This window comes from Corvus hawaiiensis, chromosome 5 (genome assembly GCF_020740725.1).
Source record: "Corvus hawaiiensis isolate bCorHaw1 chromosome 5, bCorHaw1.pri.cur, whole genome shotgun sequence".
Taxonomy (NCBI): Eukaryota; Metazoa; Chordata; class Aves; order Passeriformes; family Corvidae; genus Corvus; species Corvus hawaiiensis.
This window is the reverse complement of record NC_063217.1, coordinates 49022477-49042037: the sequence shown is the minus strand read 5'-3', so window position 1 is coordinate 49042037 and position 19561 is coordinate 49022477. Positions and strand designations below refer to the sequence as shown.

General features: G+C 44.7%; 1 protein-coding gene across 3 annotated transcripts; it reads right to left on the bottom strand.

Moving 5' to 3' along the window:
- Window positions 1-716: 716 nt before the first annotated feature.
- LOC125326610 (toll-like receptor 2 type-1) lies at window positions 717-9391 on the bottom strand. Of its 3 annotated transcripts, XM_048305066.1 has the most exons (4): window positions 9151-9391; window positions 8727-9011; window positions 5280-5349; window positions 717-3481 (listed from the first exon to the last, which is right to left on the bottom strand). In XM_048305066.1, the coding sequence occupies exon 4, from the start codon at window positions 3475-3477 to the stop codon at window positions 1096-1098; it is 2382 nt and encodes a 793-aa protein (XP_048161023.1). In that variant the 5' UTR covers window positions 3478-3481; window positions 5280-5349; window positions 8727-9011; window positions 9151-9391; the 3' UTR covers window positions 717-1095. The 3 variants fall into 3 exon arrangements, with proteins under 3 accessions (XP_048161023.1, XP_048161021.1, XP_048161022.1); XM_048305064.1 differs by lacking the exons at window positions 8727-9011; window positions 9151-9391 and adding an exon at window positions 5505-5718; XM_048305065.1 differs by lacking the exons at window positions 8727-9011; window positions 9151-9391 and adding an exon at window positions 5607-5704.
- Window positions 9392-19561: the final 10170 nt, after the last annotated feature.

Below are 19561 nucleotides of genomic sequence, written 5' to 3'. Positions count from 1 at the left end.
TAAAAGCACATACACATATAAATATATATATTAACATATATATATAAAAAAATATAGCAACAGACAATATAATCAAATTTGACTATTTTTCAAGTACTCAGTCAGCCCATATGCCAAGGCTTTAGTATTTCTCCACAAAATAACTGCATGGCTAAAATTTAATCAAGATCTAGACTCTCCTGTACTTAAACTCCAGCAAAACAAGCAAAGGGAAAATGTTGAGTTAGAGAAACCACACCTAACTTAATCCCCTCAGAGACAATTTCAGGTTCCCATAAGAACTTCTAAAACACAAGAAATCCAATCACTCGGTGTTGGACTACCTCGATATACGCATCTGTATCTACCTGCTTGTCTACACTCCCTTTGTAATCAGTGAAGGGCAATATGGTAATTCTAGGAAATACCTCACACTGAAGTAGAGAGATGAACTGCCTCTTAGCCCTGTAATTTTCTTCACCAACTACAAAGGAAGAGAAGTTGAGCTGTAAGAGTTGCATGGCCCAGCGATTATATAAATATGCTTTACAAAGTAGAAGACCAAAACCAAGAACTGAGCCAGTCTGCAACACCATCTAGCCCACACATTAGAAACAAAAATCTCACACCCCAGAAATAGAAGGCTTTCACTCTTTCTGCAGGTAGGTAGAAAGGAAAGTGGTGGCAATCAGGAAGAGAAAACCAAGCATGCCCAGGGAGAAATGGACACAGGGGAATACTGATTGAAGCCCTTGGCTTTTAATTTCATTTGCAAATTACAATGGCATTGTTAGAAACTAGTTGGGGATCGCGGTAACAGGAGTAAAAAGTACAGAAATACCCCACACCCAGCAAAATGTATTTAGAAAAGCAGATCAAGTCCAACACGGTTTCCAAATATCAGAGTTATTGGCAGGGACTTTTAAAGACCAGAGTATCAAATCACTGGAAAGCCTAAAACAGGTCTTTACCAGCTGGTAAAATGACAATTATCTCTATATGCAACAAAGCCAGTTGCAGTTACGAAGAAAAATAAGCAAGAAAAGATTCTTAACAGTAAGAAACAGTGATATACAGGCTTTTGTGGAAATATGTTGAAATGGGGGCTGCTGACTTCTATGACTTCAAGGCTCCTTTCAAGTTTTCCCAAAACACCTGCTGCTGCTCTTCACCAGCAGGCCACTCCAGGTAGGTCTTTGTGTTCATGATCTTCCGCAGCTTGCAGAACCTCTTGGGAATGGCTTTGCTCTGGATGGGCTCCAGGAGGATGAGAATTGCCGCGTCGTTGTTCTCATCAAAGAGGCGGAAATGCGAGAAGTCCAGCTCGTATTTGCACCACTCGCTCTGCACAAAGTGCTCGGACAGCACAAAGAGCGTTTTGCGGCTCTTCTCAATGGAGTCGATGATGTTGTCCACAATCCACTTCCCAGGCACAAAGTCCCGCTTGTGCAGGCAGAGCCGAAAGGGAGGGCAGGCCTGCTCCAGCTCCTGCACCATGGTGTTCTCCACCCAGTCGGAGTCGTTCTCGCTGTAGGAGACAAAAGCGTCGTAGCAGACGTCCTTGGGCGGGGCTCGCTTGGGCTTCCGCTTGGCTTGCAGCCATGCCCACGTCATCCGCATGTACCAGACCACGTGGTACTTGTAGCCGACGGCCACCAGCAGCAGGATGACCAGGAACACCAGGACGCAGATCAACGACACCACCAGGGCCCTGTGGCACTCCATCAGAGACAGGCGCACGGCGCCAACCTGCACCCCTCTCACCGCCAGCGGAGAGTCACACACGTACTCGTCTGGCCACCCCACCAGCACCTGGGCTATCCTGGCCTCGTGGTGGATGAAGGAGAGGAACTCACAGGAGCAGATGAAGTTGTTGTCACTGGCATCCAGCAGCTCCATTCTCTTGAAGGACTCAAACTCCTCTTTGGAGAAACTGTTCAGCTTGTTTCTTCTGACAGACAAGGCCACTAAGTTTGGAATGGGTGCGGCACCAGGCAGGGCCTTCAGCTGGTTTTTTGTGAGGTACAGCTCTTTCAGAGATGGGAGCTGCAGTCCAAACTCCTTCAGGTTGTTTGCACTAACATCCAAAACTTCCAGCGATTGAGGAATGCAGGCTGTTACTTTAGGAATTTGAGTGCTGGAGAGGTTTAAATACTTCAGGGTTTTGGGCCATGCACACACATCTGGAATCTCACCAAAATTATTTCGGCTAATGTCAAGATTAGTCAGTTTGGGTAGACGGGATGTACAGTTTGCAGTCTTTTCCAGAAATTTTAGAGAGTTTTGGCTTAGATTTAAAGTTTGCAATGAAGGCCAGGAACCTTCACAGATTGTCTCATATAAACGGTTATTTGCAAGCAAATTATCATGAAAGTCCAGATACAGAAGTGATGAAAAACTTCTTGAAATGTTGCATGGTACCATGAAAACATTAGAGCTTGCAATAGTGAGTCTTTTCAGGTTGTTTATTTGTGACTCCATACCATTCAGGTCGAAAAACAAATGAAAATTCTGAATCACTACGTTTATTATCATTATTGTTTCAACAAAACTTTGCCCACTCCTCGCAATTTCTCTCATGTTCCAGTTTCCCTTCCCCTCAAGCACACAATTGACTGCCTCTAACTCTTTTAAAGAGGTGATTTCCTTCAGTAACACTATTGCTCGGCTAATAGCTTGATCTGTGAAGAAAGATTCTTTAAATGTAAGTTTTTGTATCCTAAAAGGACGTCTAGAATTCTGCACCAAGCTTTTTTTTTCAACTGGTAATTTGATTTCTGTGACTTCCAGCCAAGCGACAGAGTGCAGAAGATCCCTAACAATGTCTGAAAATATATTACTATTTCTTAGGTTTATGATCATGTGATTTATCGTCTTAATTGATTTCAAACTTCCTTGCTCGTACTGACTGAGATTGCTACCATCAATCCACAACTTGTGCAGAAGCTCAATGCCCTCAAAGTTCCCTTGCCTTATCACAGAGAACCACGGGTTGCCCAGGTGGAGAGAGCTCAGGTTCCTCAGGCTAGAAAAAGGGGAGCTCTCCCCCAGGTCTCTGTAGGAATTGCCTTGCAGGTGGAGGTGCTGGAGTGAAAAAAGGTGCCCAAACCACACAGGGGACACGTGAGCCAAGCTGTTATTTGATAAGTCCAAGAGCTCCAGTTTTGCCAGGGACTGAAACGAGTCCTCATCTATGGAGCTGATTTTGTTGGACTGCAGCTGCAGGACTCTCAGGTTCACAGCCTGCTGCAGGTCCTGGGATCGGATGTGCTTTATCCTGTTGTGGGCCAGGTCTAATACTGTGATTTTGGCCGTGAGTCCCAGGGGAACGAAGTCCAAGCCCATGGAAGAGCAGTTGCAAAGCTGACTGGTACCGCATGAAGGACAAGCCTGCTTCAGCGCTTGCTGTTCGGAGAGGTTTGCAGCTAAGATCATGTAGACGGCCAACACTCGCCAGGTGTGTGTAGTTCTTGATTTGTGTTTTGCGTGGATGGACATTTTGCTGTAGGAAACAGAAAGGAGAGAAGGTAGGGTCAAATTTTAATTTTGAACAGCACCTGAAAACTCTTGAAAACCTCCACTATTTTATTAGTAATTTCAGATTAATTTTTTTTTTTTAAGTGTTATCCTGTGATGTCCGTCTTCCTCTCCTACTTGAGTTTCTCAGTCCTGCAACCACAGTGTGCTGCTCATCCCTAGAGTACAGCCATATCACTTGTCAAGAGCCATAAAGGACCAGCCTTGGTGTCCCGGCTTTTCACAGGCATGTTGGCTATGGCTCTCACCTCTTTCATCTCTCACATTATGCCTCGTCTCAGCAAAGAAGCTACAGCTGGATGTTTCGGCCCCAAACAGGGGAAGATGGTTAGATCCTCAATGATCTGGATGAGGAGATTGAGTGCACACTCAGTTTGCAGACAACACCAAATTGGGTGGGACTGTTAATCTGCTGCAGGGTAAGGAGGCTCTACAGAGGGATCTGGATTGGATGGATCCATGGCCTGAGGCCAATTGTATGAGACTCAACAAAGTGAAGCACCATGTGCTGCACTTGGGTCACAACAACCCCATGCAGCACTAAATGCTGGGGTCAGAGTGGCTGGAAAGCTGCCCAGCAGAAAAGGATCTGGAGGTGCTGGTCAACAGGTAGCTGAATATGATCCAGCATATGCCCAGGTGGCCAAGAAGGCCAATGGTATCCTAGCTTGTATCAGGAATAGTGTGACCAACAGGACCAGGGCAGTGATTGTTCCCCTGTACTTGGCACTGGTGAGGCCTCACCTCAAATCCTGTGCTCAGTTCTGGGCCCCTCACTTCCAGAAGGACACTGAGGTCCTGGAGCATGTCCAGAGCAGGGCAACAGAGCTGGGGAAGGGTCTAGAATATAAGTCTTAGGAGGACCAGCTGAGGGAGATATAGTTGTTTAGCCTGGAGAAAAAGGAGGCTCAGCGGGAACTTTATCACTCTCTACAACAGTCTGAAATGAGGCTGTAGACAGGTGGGGGTCAGTCTCTTCTCACAGGTAACAAGTGACAGGAAAAGAGGAAATGGCCTCAAGTTGCACTAAGGGACGTTTAGATTGGATATCAGGAAATTTTTTTCACAGAAAAGGAAGTCAAGCACTGGCACAGACCGCCTAGGGAAGTGGTGGAGTCACCATCCCTGGAGGTATTTAAAAGACATACAGGCACGGTGCTTAGGGACATAGTTGTGGTAGGCTTGGCAGCATTTGGTTAATGGTTTGACTCAATGGTCTTAAGAGTCTTTTTAAACCAAAGTGATTCTGTGATTCTATGATTACAAACGTTCCCAGCCCTTCCAGAGTCAGCCTGCCCATTTTGTATGGCTACATGGCCCAGACAGAGCCTGCTCCCCCTCTCAGCCCTTCCAGTGGTCTGAGGTTTCCAACACCACAAACTTTACCAGAAGAGATAGAGGGGTCCCCTGCATGGAGTCTCACCAGCCTCAGGGCTTCTAAAAGCAGAGCTCCTGCCACACCCTTTTGCACACTGTGTAAGCAATTCACATTCTTTACTGAAAAGGCAGAGCAAGCTGATATGCAATGAAGTCTATCAGACTTTTCTGTAAAACAACACTAGTAATAGATGGGAATTGGATGTTACTGTCACCCCATAAACAGTGGATGTAATTATAACAACACTGATTTTAATGTAAAGAAGGGCTGTGTTTCATGCCACAGGTGCCAAAGGACACTCCACCAAGTTTGAACTGTAAACAGTTCCAGTACTGCAGATGAACACTGCCCATAAACCCTGAATAAGCAGAGGTTAAGTACTTACCTTGAGTGCTGCACGCTGTGTTTCAGTCTCCTCGGGTGCTGATCATGGCATCTGAATGGTCACCTCATACCTGCAAACACAATGAAAGCTGGAAATTTTTGGCAGGTCTGATGAGGTGACAGTCCTCAAGTGAGAAAATATTCCACCGTCAAAATACTGTTCTCCTCAAACAAAACTTCATGTTCCCAGTTTCCCAGTGTCCTTTAACTATCCAGTGAATCATACCAGTTTGCACCTCTTCTCACTAGTGGTGGCTCCCCTAAGGAAACCAGGGCTTCTGAAGAGTCCAGGATTGTCCAGCATGTATGGCTTGCCCTTCAAACTCACATTTCGACCAATTCTATTGCTGCTGCTGCTGGAGATGCAAAAATGGGAACAGCTCGTGCTTGAACTCTCTTCTTTGCAAGATAAAATTTAGTGTCAGTCTCTTCTTTTTGTCAGTCAACTCCCATTGCTGGAAAGGCTGATGCAACCATTTTGCGCAATTCTTTCATAATCACTTCCTCCACTATTAAGTGCAGAAATAGTTCCCAGGCAGAACTGCATTCACCTCCCTGTACCTCTACTTTCAATACTTTTTGTCTGGTAGGCACTGGGGGGGTTGTTCACTGTGCTGATGTCTTGGGGTGACTTTATGGTGTGTATCCCATATTGCTGCCCTATGCCCAGAAATTAACTTTGTGCCTTTCTACGCCTTTAAACTGAACCTGAGAGGGGGAAGGAAAAACTGAGCAAAACTTTATCGAAGCAGTTTGCAGCTTGTTCAAGGTCCCACAGAGATAGGGACTTTTTTTTTTCCCCAGCTGTGGCAGGGGAGAGAGGAGGCACCCAGCTTGCAGTTTTTCCAGTCAGTTTTTGGCCAGTTGTTCAGTTTCTTTTTCTCCGGAGAGAGACTGAGAGTTGAACTTTTTTCCTTCCCTGGAATTTCGGATTTTCTCCCTTTTCTGCTGGACTGCTTCAACCTCCGAGCACATCAGGAGGACTTTCCACCGGGCACAGAGGGCCTGGCCCTGGGCCAAGCCCCAGCTCTGAGGAGACCAAAGGGAGGACTCTAACACTTTCCCAGGTTTTTCTCCACAGCGCGATTTTTATTATTTAGCATTATTTTCCTTTTCCTGTGTGTTTGTTCAATAAATAGTTTTTATCTCCTTCACTTTCCTTGGAGGAAAATTTATTTTTCCCGAACCTGGTGGGGAGGGGTGGTGGTGACCTGCCTTCTCTCAGAAGATATATTTCTAAATTTGGCCAAACCAGAACAGCTGAGAAACAGAACATCTCAGCACAACCAAGTTATGTAAGTTCTGTAAAATATTATCAATATATAGAGTGGTACATATATTAAGTGTTGGAGTCAAATTGTTTAGTCAAGGAGAGTACTATAGAAACAGTCAGCATCCTTTCATTTCCTAGGACACTACAGTCATATGTTGTCAACAGAAAATTAATAAGAATAGGAATTATATTTTGTCTGAAGCACAAGACACAGTCTGAAGGAAAGTATCTCTCTGTAAACATCAAAGGCAATTTTGAGAGAGGAGGTTTGGTGGTATTTATTTTAACCTGACTGAAGTAACATATGGTTGGTCAAACAGCCAAGTATGCTGCTTGCATAAAGGGGCAGGGATTCATCCCACCAGCTCTGAAAGGGAAGTCTATTACACTCAAACACTAACATTCCTGTTGCAGTTACCATTTTTTTTCTGTGTTCAGAAATTGTCACATTTTTCTGCCCTCTTACACCGAGAAGTATCTGCCTGAGAGCAGACAGACAGACTGATTCCTGCCACGTGTCAGAGGGCCCACAGCTGCATCTGTGTGATCAAGAGTGGGAAAGCCAACAGAGAGCCCAAATGCATCTCATAGCAACGTCAGTCCCACTGCACTGACATTAGCATTGCACATTAGGCTAAGAAAAAAAGAAATTGAAAGACTGAGATAGCCTTGTGTTTTCTGTCTACTACAGAGGACAGCTGATAAGCATAACAACATTGTAAAATAGAGACAAAGCAGCTGTGGGGCAGAGCAGAGAAGGGAAATGGTCTTCTAGTGAAGGGATGTCATCAACTTCTCCAAAGCCACCTCTTCCCTCTAGCACCTCTCAGCTGAAATGGTTCTTGTTCTTCAACAGGGAAAACCTTCAGTTTTCAAAATATTAACTCCAGGTTCAATGAGACTCATTCCTATATATTTTTGTCTTCAAAATTGTGCCTCCATGATACAGTTAAAAATTTTAGTTAAATTTGGGAAGAGCTTTGGAGAAGAAGACCATGTATATAATTCAGTGTGAAATGGGCACACTCTTCTGTCTATTACAGCTTCATCACCACACATTCATGGAGACTTGAGGTAAGTGCCAGCTGTTTTTTCAGAAGTACCCACTTTCTCCTAACATCCAGGCTCAGCCAGCTCTCATCATGGATCTACACTGGGCCAGGTTTCTGGCTTCTCTCAGAAAGAGAAGACTAGTGTGACCATGCCACAGTTCACAAACCAAGGAGTCCATTTCAGCACGCTGCTTAAAACGCCAAGAAATGGGGGTGATTGTCAGGGTTTATCACATTATCCAGAGTCAGGAAGGTTTGAGGATGCTCAAAAATGCTCTCCACAAGCTGCCCCACACACAGAGACAAGGTACCAGCCACCTGCCTCCCAGTGCGTTAGCTTTCAAATTGTGCTGCAGCATGGCTCAAAACGACTTGTTTTGAAACCAAGGAATCTAAAGTAGGAGAAAGCTGCTGTCTTTTAAGATGAGAATACTCTTCAACTGCTTTTTCTCCAGAGTAACTGCATGTTTAGCATTGAACAAAGGTGCACCTTGTAGGTGCTTTCTCTTCTCTTCTCTTCCAAGTTTAAGCTATGATTAACCTTCCTTCCTCTTTTATACTGTTTAAAACAAGCCACATGCCTTCACCCACATTACATTTTCCCAAGAGAAGCACGTGGATCTGCAACAAGCCTGTGCTTTTGTAACTGCAGATGTTCCAAGCATAGACACCACACAAGCCTTTGCCAGCAGGTAGATGGGGATAAGATAGAGACGTGGTCATTATTTTTGAAGATGTCTTGCTTTAAATGTTCCCGTCTATCCAACAGCAGCACAAGCAGTACACAAACGGGGCATGATGCACTCTTTAAGCACTTCCCGTTCCCAGTCTCACACGGGAGGATCCTGCAGCCCATCCCCTCCCTTCCTCTCTTTCCTCCTCTATGTCAGTGTCCACATTCAGAGCTGCCTGTTGCTTTCCTGTGTAGAAAGGACAAGTGAGCAGTGCAGAAGTGACCCAACACAGGCAATACCGCGCCCCAGATCCCTGCCTCAAAGAAAAAGCAGAAGCAGTAGAAAAGGGAGGGACACACAAATCCATTGACACATATCCAGCCTGTGACACAAGCAGAAACGCTTTCCAAATCTTTGTAAACAGCACAAAACTGCTTCCTCATACTCACCCATGGTAACCAGGATGTGCCAGCATGTCAGCTTGGCCGCAGCAGTGCCAGGCAGGCTGAACCTGGGATGCTCTTACCCTAAGCGCCCCCCCAAAAAGGATGGCAAGGAAAAGCTGAAAGTCAAATCTGTCCTTGCAGTCTTTGGAGCAGGAGGTATAATACTCAAGTAATTGAAAGCAGAATGGCTTGGCATCCTTTCATGGTCCTGGGAACAGATCTTTTGCGTGCACTGCTAGTGGCTGTGCTTTAACCTGTCTTGCAGGGCTTCAGGTATTCATCTTCAAGCTGCAACAAATAGGTACATGATAATGAAAAGTAAACCATTTTAACTTTGTTGTGTTCCATATCAGGCCTACCCTGCCAGCTGCTCAACCCCCTGGTCAGATCTTCAGACTGAAAGTTTAAATGCAAAGGACCTGATTACCTTTGTTTTTCTTCTGGGCAATCCTCACACTGCAGTTGTGGCAGAGCAGGATAATGATGTATAACTGGTTAGTCATTCAGCAGCCAGCCTACGGCACTGCCTCTTCCAAGGAAGCAGAGTTGTTGATTTATTTTTGTCATATCCTTTCTGAAAGCACTCAGTCAGAAAAACATAACACTGTTTTGCTGCCTTAACTGAGGAGCTGCTTGCAGGGAAGTTCGCAGGCTAAGACATCAAAGCTTATCCTAATGATATGGATAGTTTCATTTTTCTAGCATATTTGTAACAGCATGACTCAACAAGAGAAAACACATAATTTCTGCCAAAGTATTTCTGATGAGTTCTTGACTCCCAAGGAAACTGCATCGACAGGAAACAGCCTACATGCAAGGGAAAGCTGGACAACGCCGTTCCTTTCTCACCTTGTCCTTTAGGTACAGTGAAAAGACTTGTTTCTGACAGGAATGCTAGGATACACAGTAAATACATATTTTCCAGTAGTATGCAGTGAAAAAAAGGCAAGTTTTGACAGCCTATTCTGGAGACCACTGTGACAAACACACAAAATCCTGTTACCACCACACAGATTTGTTACTCCAAAACGAGAACTCTGGGACAACTCACATGAAAGAGGTCCCCACAATCATTGCTGCTTGTTCCCCCAGCCTGCATGGGGCTGGATGCCAGTCAACTGTGCTGATGAGTAGCTCAGCCACACACAAACACAGGACATGCAGTGGGATCAATGGCACCCACATCTGGCAGGAGGCTTCCTGGCATGCTGCAGAAAGAAAGGTAAAATAAAAGCTGATACCGACAACTGATGATCTCCCTTGGTGCACATGGGGGAGAGGTCTGTCTGGAAATATATCCAGTTGAGTACAACTTCCTCTGAGCATCGCCCAGAGCTTCCTGCATCCCTGTGCAAGGGGTCCAGCTCCCAGAGAAGATACAGGGATGGGAACCATACATGGGGAGAGGTGTCGAAGACTCATGCTGCTCAGAGCAGCCTTGACCTCAGCTTTTCTGACAGAACAGCTTGGCTACACCAGCCCTTATACTTTCCATATTCACAACCCTGGATCTCCATAGGCATGACAGAGGCAGAGCCTAGTCAGGCTGTAGGACTCAGAAACCTGAAACACATACATGGTACGGGGACCTCAGAGGTCAGCCCAAATGAACTTGGGCAGATAGGCTCCCTGCTGCCAGGGATCCATCCCCTAAAAACAGACATAATCTGGAAATCATATTTTCTTTTAAAATATTTTCTGCAATTTTCATAGTGTTGATTGGTTCAACATTATCAATGTACCAAGCTGGCTCTTGTTTTAGAGATCTTCAGGAAATACTTCTGTGTAGCTTTCCCGAGGACCACTCACACAGTGTTTTGAAGGACTTTTTTCTTTGCTCTATGTCTATCTCACTCTTTTGTGTTTTTCAGTTTGCTTTGCTGTATCCCAGACTATATGACAGAGGTCATCTATTATGGGCTGCCCAGAATGGTATTTGGACACCTAAGCCATATTTCCAGTTTTTAAACAAAGATGTGCCATTCCTGTTTCCAAAGATTTTGCAGGGTTTTGGGCAGAGCCGCAAACACTTATGGCTATGGGCTCCCAGCACAGGCTGCACTACCAGAGGGGCAGGGTCAGGAAGAGAGAGGAATGGATCTCTTATGCTCGCTGTCTCAACAGCTTCTCCTTCATTTCATCTCACCAGGAGAGAACACACCCTGTCACAGCCCAGCGGGTGCAAGCCATCACTGGCAGGCTGTTGTGAGGAAGTTAGGCTTTAACATCCTGGCTCTGGAATTTCCCATAAGGAGGAAAAAAGCTTCGCTCAGCTTCAAGTAAAAACTCCTTCAAGAGGCTGGGCAAAGGGACATGAATGTTGATGCATTCCAGTATGGGAAAGGTTCAGCAAATCTTGTCTTGCCTCATTCAGAGGAATGCATGGACATATTTTGTGTTTATGCCTACTTAGTGCTAATAGGCTGGAAAAAGTATTTTCTTTTTAACCTTTTGTTTTGGGGTTTTTTGTTTCTTGGGGTTTTTTTTTAATGGAAGGGAAACATTCCTGGGAATGGGAGCAAGTCATTGCAGAACCAGCTAGAGTTTGTTTCCTGTACGGAGGTGGAAAGCACTTTGCTGGGATGCAGAGATACGTATTTAACTGCTTGTTATACAAAAGAAAAGAAATTGTGTTTAACAGTTGGACAAGAATCTCAGCAGGAAATGAAGCAGATCATTATCATGTACCATAAAAATATCAAGATTTTTGTATTTGTTCCAAAAAAGATAATGCCAGGATATATTTTGCACAGGTAGTTCAGGCTTCACATTCAACTGCTGACTCCCTCTCTATCTGATGCCATATAATATTAATACATAACAGTGGATTTCAGAAAGAGAAAACTAGTCAATTCCAAATCTCTTTTTTCTCAGCTATTCAAGACCTCAGAAGTTCTTTCTTCAGTGTAGGTACTTTTCTGGATTTATAGCCTATCAAAACTCCACATTTTTTAAAAATACAAAAAAATCTAAGGTACTATTTCCTGCAGTTTTTTTACTCACTGGAAAAATGACATGTTTTGTGAGTCTCTTGCAGGGATTATTTCTATTGTCTTCTTTTGCAATTGTATAATTTTTTAAACAAACCCCTTAGAAGCTTGACTTAAACCAAGTTGTAAACATTCATGAAAACATAATTTTTACTGAAAATTAAAAGTCTGATCATAAAAAGATGTCAGAAAATATTTTAAAAATGTGTGTGGTTTCTGATAGGGCCACCAAACCATCTTCAAATAATAAGTGATTTCCAATATCAGACCATTCTCTGACTTTCTGAATTTGAACATGATTGAAAACAGACAGCCGAAGCTGATTTTCAAGCACACACTCAGCTATTTTAATCATTCCTTCTAAATTATCCTCATATTGCATTTCTTGCTCTTCTGTGAGTTTTCTTGACTGTAACAGCATAGTAATGACAGATTCAGAAAAGACCATGCAATTAGAGCCTGTGCTGCCTTTTTGTCTTTATCACAGTATCTACAGAAAGAAACACACCATACCAGATGATCAACCCCAAAACCAAGGTGTTTTCTACTGCTGTGAAATACCTATATTTACAAACTTTGAGCTGAATGGATCTCTAACATCCTGAGTAAGTTACTTGGACATGCCGGGAAGAGCGTGGCTGTGCTGTGGCATTGCAACAGAGGGTTGTAGCAATGCTAAAAAGACTTTTGCATAGCTCTAATGAGTATAGAAAGCATGGTAACTCATGTTTTTAAGTAATTTGCTCTGCCTTTCACAGCTTTTGGATGGAAGAGTCGTCAAAGGAAGAGGAATCAAAGAAAATAGAGGTAAAAAACCAGCAAACAACAACCAAATTCCATCTCCATAGCTGAAACTACAGGACCAGAATAAGTTGGCTGAGAGATAGCCATAAGGTAATAGAATTTGTCTACCTTACATCTGCTCTACCATGGGAAAGAGCACCAAATTAGATGCACTCTCCTACCTTGTATCAACTCCAGTAATACTCCTTCAATGCTTTACTCACTGTGAAGTTTGCACCTGTGGGCACAAGATCTTTATTTCTTTGGATCTTATTATCCAAAGTCTAACAACTCCTACCCAACCGACCGGCCACCTGGTTTGTTTTCAGCTTATAACTTACACAAGTGTCAGCATAAATATTCTTTTCTATTTATAGAAATTATGTTACATTTGCACTTCTTTCATGAGCTGTTTTTATGACATCATGTAAAATTAATTTCCTGAATGTTCCATGATTAATAGTGTCAACAAATTTCCCTAAAATCAGTTCTTTGGAGTACTTTATTTCTCTGGGGTTCATTCCTTGAACTCTTTGTTCCCAGCTCACAAAAGGCCAGGCAGAGCATACTGAGATGCACAACCCTCTGTTGAGAGGAATCTTTCTTGGTGATCTCTCTGGTGTCTCCATGTTTGCCTTTGACAGTGTCCTCTCTGATATTTGCAAAGCCTTCCAGCTGAACGGAATTTTTCAAGAGTCACTACCAAAAATGCAATGAGTAATGGGAGAAGGGATGAGTAAAGTGAAGGTTGGCTGGACTCTTCTCCCCTACTGTTCAGTGGTCTAAACTTTTCTGTAAAATAAGTATTTCTCACACTTCTCATGATGAAACACAGCCTGTGAATGAGTTTGGCTGGTTCCCTGTTTCTGCAGGTGGAGAAATCCTGCCTCCAGGCTGGGCAGCCCTTTCCGTTTCAGGGGGAATTCAGCAAGGAGCTGGCAAGCTGGTTTGCTGGACAAGAAATCTGTGAGCTCCAAACTTCTCACTGAGTAACAGGACAATATTGATACCAGTCCCTCACTCAGGGTGAGTCAGGTCTGCAACTGGATTAAGGGAGAAGGGAACGTCTCCATCCGTTTTGGCTCGTCATGTCAAAACAGCCTGCCGTCCGTGAAGGAGCTGCTTTGTGCTCCCCTCTGCTTTTTACTCCTTGCAGGAAGGCCCCAAATAAATGCCCCATCCCCCAGGAATGCCACCAGTCATAAAATAATCCCTCTCCAACTGCTTTCCCTAACTCTGCTGGCACAACGATGACTGCATGCTCTGCCAAAGTTAACAAGCAGGCACATTAATCCCCCCTCTTGCTAGAGAGTCTTTCCAGACCTGCCTCAGCTTTCTGTCAGTCGCTGTGCATGGAGGCAGGTTTGTCCCAGGATGATTCCTTACAAGCATATTTGCAAGAGAATGCCAAGTGAGCACCTAATCTGAAACGACTGAGGCCCTTGGAGGCAAGGAACCAGCTGTGCCGTGAGGCTGGCTCTTTCATTTGCAATTTTTCTTTTGTGTGGTTTACTTTGGCTGCTCGTTCTTGGTAAACATTGTACAACCCTGAAACCAGAAAATTCCTAAAATAAATTAAAAATGGACGACGACTAATAGATTTTGCTTTGTCTTTCCAAGGATCAGCCTTACTGAGCCCAGATTCTTGCCATCCAAAGAGGAGTAAAACCTCCCTGGGAATCTATCAGGAGTGAAGGACACCTCTAGCAGGGAAGGCAGGGATAGGGAAGCTGCTGGTCTCCTGCAACCATGCTAGGACCAGCTTAGCAAGCCTTTGGAAATGACAGGCAGAGCAAGAGCCTCACCCAGCTGCCAAATGCAAAGCCCACCATCATGCTTTAGAGCTGGTTTGTCCTAAAAGGCTTGCACTTCCCACCCCACAGTTCAGCCAGGGGTTTTCCTTCCCCTCCAACCCTCGCTTTTCCCTATGACCTCTGGTGTGCAACAACTCTGTAGACAAAGCCACACCTTTTGCAGTGCATGTACTCTGCAATTAGATGAACCCCTAATGCATTTTAAAGGAAAAATCAGATAGTGAAGGTACTGAGGGACTGCAGGGCTGGAGCAGGGCTTCCTTGTTCCCTCTCCTCCAGGGTGGAAAGTCAGAAGGGCAACAAGATCCCCTAGCTCCCAGTCCTCACCAGTGGGAAAGCAGCTGAGAGCTGGGTCCCCATCCAATCAACCCTGTACATTTGCGGGCAGCAGGACAAGACTGCTCCTGCACACAGACTGGCTTTGCCCGGCTCTGGGAAGCCATAACCTTCTGTTCAAGAGGTCTGTGGCAGGGGGAAATCACTGAGACAAGCTGTCACCACTGCTCCTTTTCCTGCAGTAAGCAGGACAATAAGGAAATTCAGGGAAGATACACTATGACTGCTCCAGTTTCATAGCAGAGAGAGGGAATTTTTTTTGTGGGCTCCCTAAACCTCTGTAAATGCTACTACGGCTGAGACACAGAACAAAAGGAGGTGATTCTTCTGGACAAGCTTTCTGGAGGAGCCAGGTGATTAAGAACTGGATTAAGCCTTGCAGAAAATGTGGGCGAAGAAGATACAAGCAAGCGTTTAACTACAGGATCCTGTCAGAGATGGATGATGCTGTCTGAGTACCAGCTGTGCTGAGACATCCTGAGCATACTCAGAAGCAGACACAGAAATCCAACAGCAATTAATGGTATCCAAACTCCAGAGTCTGCAGACACCAGTGTCAGTTGAATATGGGACATCCCAGAACTAAATGCTAAACACTTACTTGTCTAAAGAGGCAGCAGGATCCCAAATTTTGCCCAAGTCTCTCTCCTGGTTGTCACTGCGGTAGGACAGTTTTCTAATTCTTAAAGCACTGCACAAATGTCACTAACTGTGACTTGCTGATACCTGCTATACCCTACAACTACCTACCAAAAGAAAGCTGACAGTCCTTCTTTCTCTCTTTGTTTCAGGAGATACGTTAAAGTCTAATGGGTAAGATGAAATTCAAGGGAAAAAAACATCCCTGCTACAGATTTTTTTCATAATTTTTGGAGGTGACATCGACATTCAGCTTCATATATAGAGCTTCTAGAAGCTCAACTCCAGACTGTTTTGATGTGGAATGCAGGGGAAAGGTACCATTACCAGATCCAGAGATTTCAGTGTGCTTATATTTCTATCTCCACTGCCAAAAATATGCTTTTCAAACAAGCTAAGTAAAAGGTTAGACTGCTTAAAAACAACATTCATGTGACACACAAACCAGGGAAACAAAAGAGAGGCCCATGTCCTGGGAAGTTTCAGTAAGGTAAAAGGGGCCAAGAGTGCCGGCACACACAGCGGCATTCCCCTCCCATAGCATGGGGTTTGGCTCCCAGAGCAGAGCAGCAGGCACCAGAGAGAGACAGACTGTAAGCCAGTGTGCAGTGTTTGTGGAAAGCAGAAGCAGCTGTTGGGCAGAAAAACTAATCAAAGTCAGCATCTTGCACAAGGGCAAGCATTAGCTCAGCTGTAACTCCATATAGCGTGGACTCCAAAAGGTTTATTCCAGCTCATGAAAAATAGCCTCTTTTGTCCTCAGAATAAATTGTACAACTGGAAAACAGTTTTCAGAATAAACTGCACAACTGAGGCTAGTTTCTGGAGCTTGCAGCAGGTGGCACACAGCATTTCCACCTGCTGCTAGGCAGTGCTGCAGTTCCCGTGGGTTCAGTCAGCTTAGACATCATTCATACAACCTGTCTGAGAGACTGTGCTGCAGTGCAGAGTCTGCTTGTGCAAATCCATGTCAGGCATGCTGTGGTCTGTCTTCTCCTTGTACTTTTCTAGGAATTAATACAGATACTCATGAGTAAGCAGACTGATCTAAACAGCAGTGGATGCTGACAAACTCAGACACTTAAGGAGACCTGGGCAGCTCCAGAGGCTTCCTACTCCTTTCTCTCATGAAATGCTTCCTTACCAGGCTGTCTCTCAGATCCCAGACTTGAAGACTTCTCTTAATACCTGCAGCATGTTCGAGGCAACACTGGGTCCACAGTAGTAGTAATAAAAATAATAATAAAAAAAACCCAACCAGAGCAGTCATTAGGCATTATTTGCTGCAGGAATACGGGGGGAATTTGAAATTGGCAAGTCAGTCCCATTACTGTAAGGATACATTTGGTCTGTCGTCTGTTAGAACACATGGCTCTGTGTGCCTGGCAAGTGCTTTAAAGTTGTTCTTTTGATCTTTGCTAAGATAAAACTGTAATATTTTGTAGGCATTTGAGAACATTAGTTACTGGCCTAGTTAAAAAACACTTAACCACTTGGAATTGGTGCCATCTGTTTCCTATTTTTATTCACAGAAATCAATACTCAGTTTTTTGAGGACTTCTCTAACAAACTCTCTCTATACGAAACATGATGCTCTGGCCAAGACAGCTGAACTTGTCCTTGACAGGTTCCCTGATGGGGCTGTTCAACTGACATAGGACGACTCAGACAAGAGGGAGCAAGGAGAAGGACAGAACAAAGGCCAAGTCCTTTAGCTCATCCCTCAAATCAGCTCTTCAGAAAGAATAATACTGTCTTGGTTAGATTTCAGGTTTCTCTAGTACGGGAAACGGCACATGAGGTTCTTGCAACCAAAATCAAACCTGCAGCTTACTGAGCATCAGTCATGTCAGCGATTCTGGAAGATGCACCCAGGCTTACATTTTACTAAGGAAGCTGAGAAAAAAGAGATAAAAAATATTTCATATTCATTTAAGGATTGTGAAGCATATGTATAAACCATTATTTGGTCCTCAGCTAATTGTAATTTATCAGTACTTAAATTGAATTATTAATAAAAACCTTTAAAGAGAATGGAAAGGCTCCTTTCTTTAAAAAAGTCCAAACAAACCCTCCACCAAACAGTGAATAAGCAGGCCATCTATAAAAGGCACAAAGATATCTCTCCTTAATGATATTGTGAATTGAGGGCAATCACAAGTTGCATATTGCTGTAGGGTATCACACTGGGTCACAAAGTTCAGCTACTACAAGAGAAACTCATAATCTTGCCTGTGAACCCCACTCAGAAGGCAGAAATACTTACAGACAGGAAAAGTTTGTGTCACTGTGAGCTCAGCAGGCTGTCCACCCCTGGGCATTTCCATCAGGACTTTGTGTCCCAGGTTTCTGCTTGCCATCAGGGGCATCCCACCCTGCAAGCCACAGATGACTCAGGCCAGGCTGTGCTGAGCTGTGATGTTCAAGACTGCAATCAAAAGCAAAAGCAAACCCTGCAAGCTGGGAGAGGAAGACCAGCTGCACTTGCTGTGATGTGTGAGTGGTGAAAGTGATAGCAAAGTGTCAGGAGAAAATTGCTCAGCCACATCTGTGCTCACCAGAGGGCTGGTGTGGGAAAATTGGACAGCTGAGTTTTGATTAAGCAAAAGACACCTATGGTCTGATTTCTAGCTGCCCTGGAAAGTGCAGTACATGCCAAGAACATACAGATGGGAAAAACTGAAACTTGGTGTGCTAAGTCATTTGGCAAATGCACAAACTGCACACAGTGAGAGCCCAAAATCAAATACAGCGAGTGCCTCGTCCTTAGCCAATGGGAGAGACTGGAAGGTGCCTAATTGAAGGCTAATAATGAAAGGAGGAAGACAACCTGGGACTAAGTGGAGGCTTTTACCAACAGAAGCAGGGCTAGTATCTCCTCTGGTTAACAGCTGCTTGCTTGTCTGCAGTGGGACTGATCAACCTGCAGGCAGCTCTGGAAAGAGCTGATCAATACGAAACTGCCACTGAGCTCCAGAAACCATTCACACCACAGACTGTGGGTTGTGTGGCTGAGAAGTGTGGGGGAAGGCAAGGAGGAGAAAGGGCTTCCCACGCTGGTTTGGAAAAAGGGCAGAAATGAGGTCATTTTCCATTCCCTCACATGTGCCATGCACCCTGTCCAGGATGTACATGTGCCATCATGAGATGGGCTGAAGGCAGAATGAGCCAGCCTGCCTGCAAGCAGCTGCCTTTCTCATATGAATGCAGCTGATAATAGAGCAATAAGCTCCACTGTCTCACAGGTCTGGGGAGAGCAGTGGGAACGGTACAGCATTTCCTGACATTTCTGCAAGCTTCCCTCATGATCTTGAACATCTGTTTTGCACTCTTCAGCATTTCCTACACCACACTGCAAATCACCTTTCATCTAACAAGGCTGTGTTAGGTGAATGAAGTGAAACATTTTTCTCACAAAATCAGAACCAGCCATGGTAGCAGGTTCTTGTAGGCACTGATGGACAAGTGCACTGCTGCAGCACCTCAGCATTGCATGAGAAGGAGGTTATTTCCAATTTTGAAATAGCCCTGCACTGTTACATTATTTCTAACATTGAAATAGCACCCACTGATACCCAGCCCTGGGAAGGTAGCCCACCTTCCATGTCTCTGTCTCTGAGAGCTGGAGCAGGGTCTAGGCATAGGCTCCCCCCACATCTGTGCTAACGAAGACGTGTGAAAGCATTAGCTTCCCTTCACAAATTGTACATCCAGTCAAAATTAAAACCAAATGGCTCCTAGCAAACAGAGCATTTTTCCAGAGTGGTTGGAGAAGAGGTCTAGCACAGCCTGTCAGCCCATGGGTACAGCAGTCATAACCCAGGGGATGGCAGGAACAGTCACAGGTATGATCTGTTGCCTTCTCAAAATCCCTGCACAAGAGCTGAGTTTGCTGAAGAGGATGGGGCCTTTCTGGTCACTCATGAGGGTGACATTGTCCTTCCAAGAGATGAGTACACTTGTGCTCAGCTGCAAGCCAAGCCTGGCTGCTGGCAGTTTAGCTGACAGTGACTACATCACCAGTTTATGCTAGATGAGAAGCTAGTCCACAACAGCCAAAGAAGTTCATCTGGCACTAGTTTGTACACTGGGCAGGTCCTGCATTCTGAGCCAGCATGGTCCCTGCGCGTGCAGGTTGCTGGCAGCCTCCAGGCAACAAAATCTGCAGAGAGGCGCACGGGGCCATGTGGAATCACCCAAACCTCCACTGCCTCTAAACAAGGCTGCTAAAACCCCAAACAGCCCAGGGAGTAACTCCCACATACAACCAGGGGAA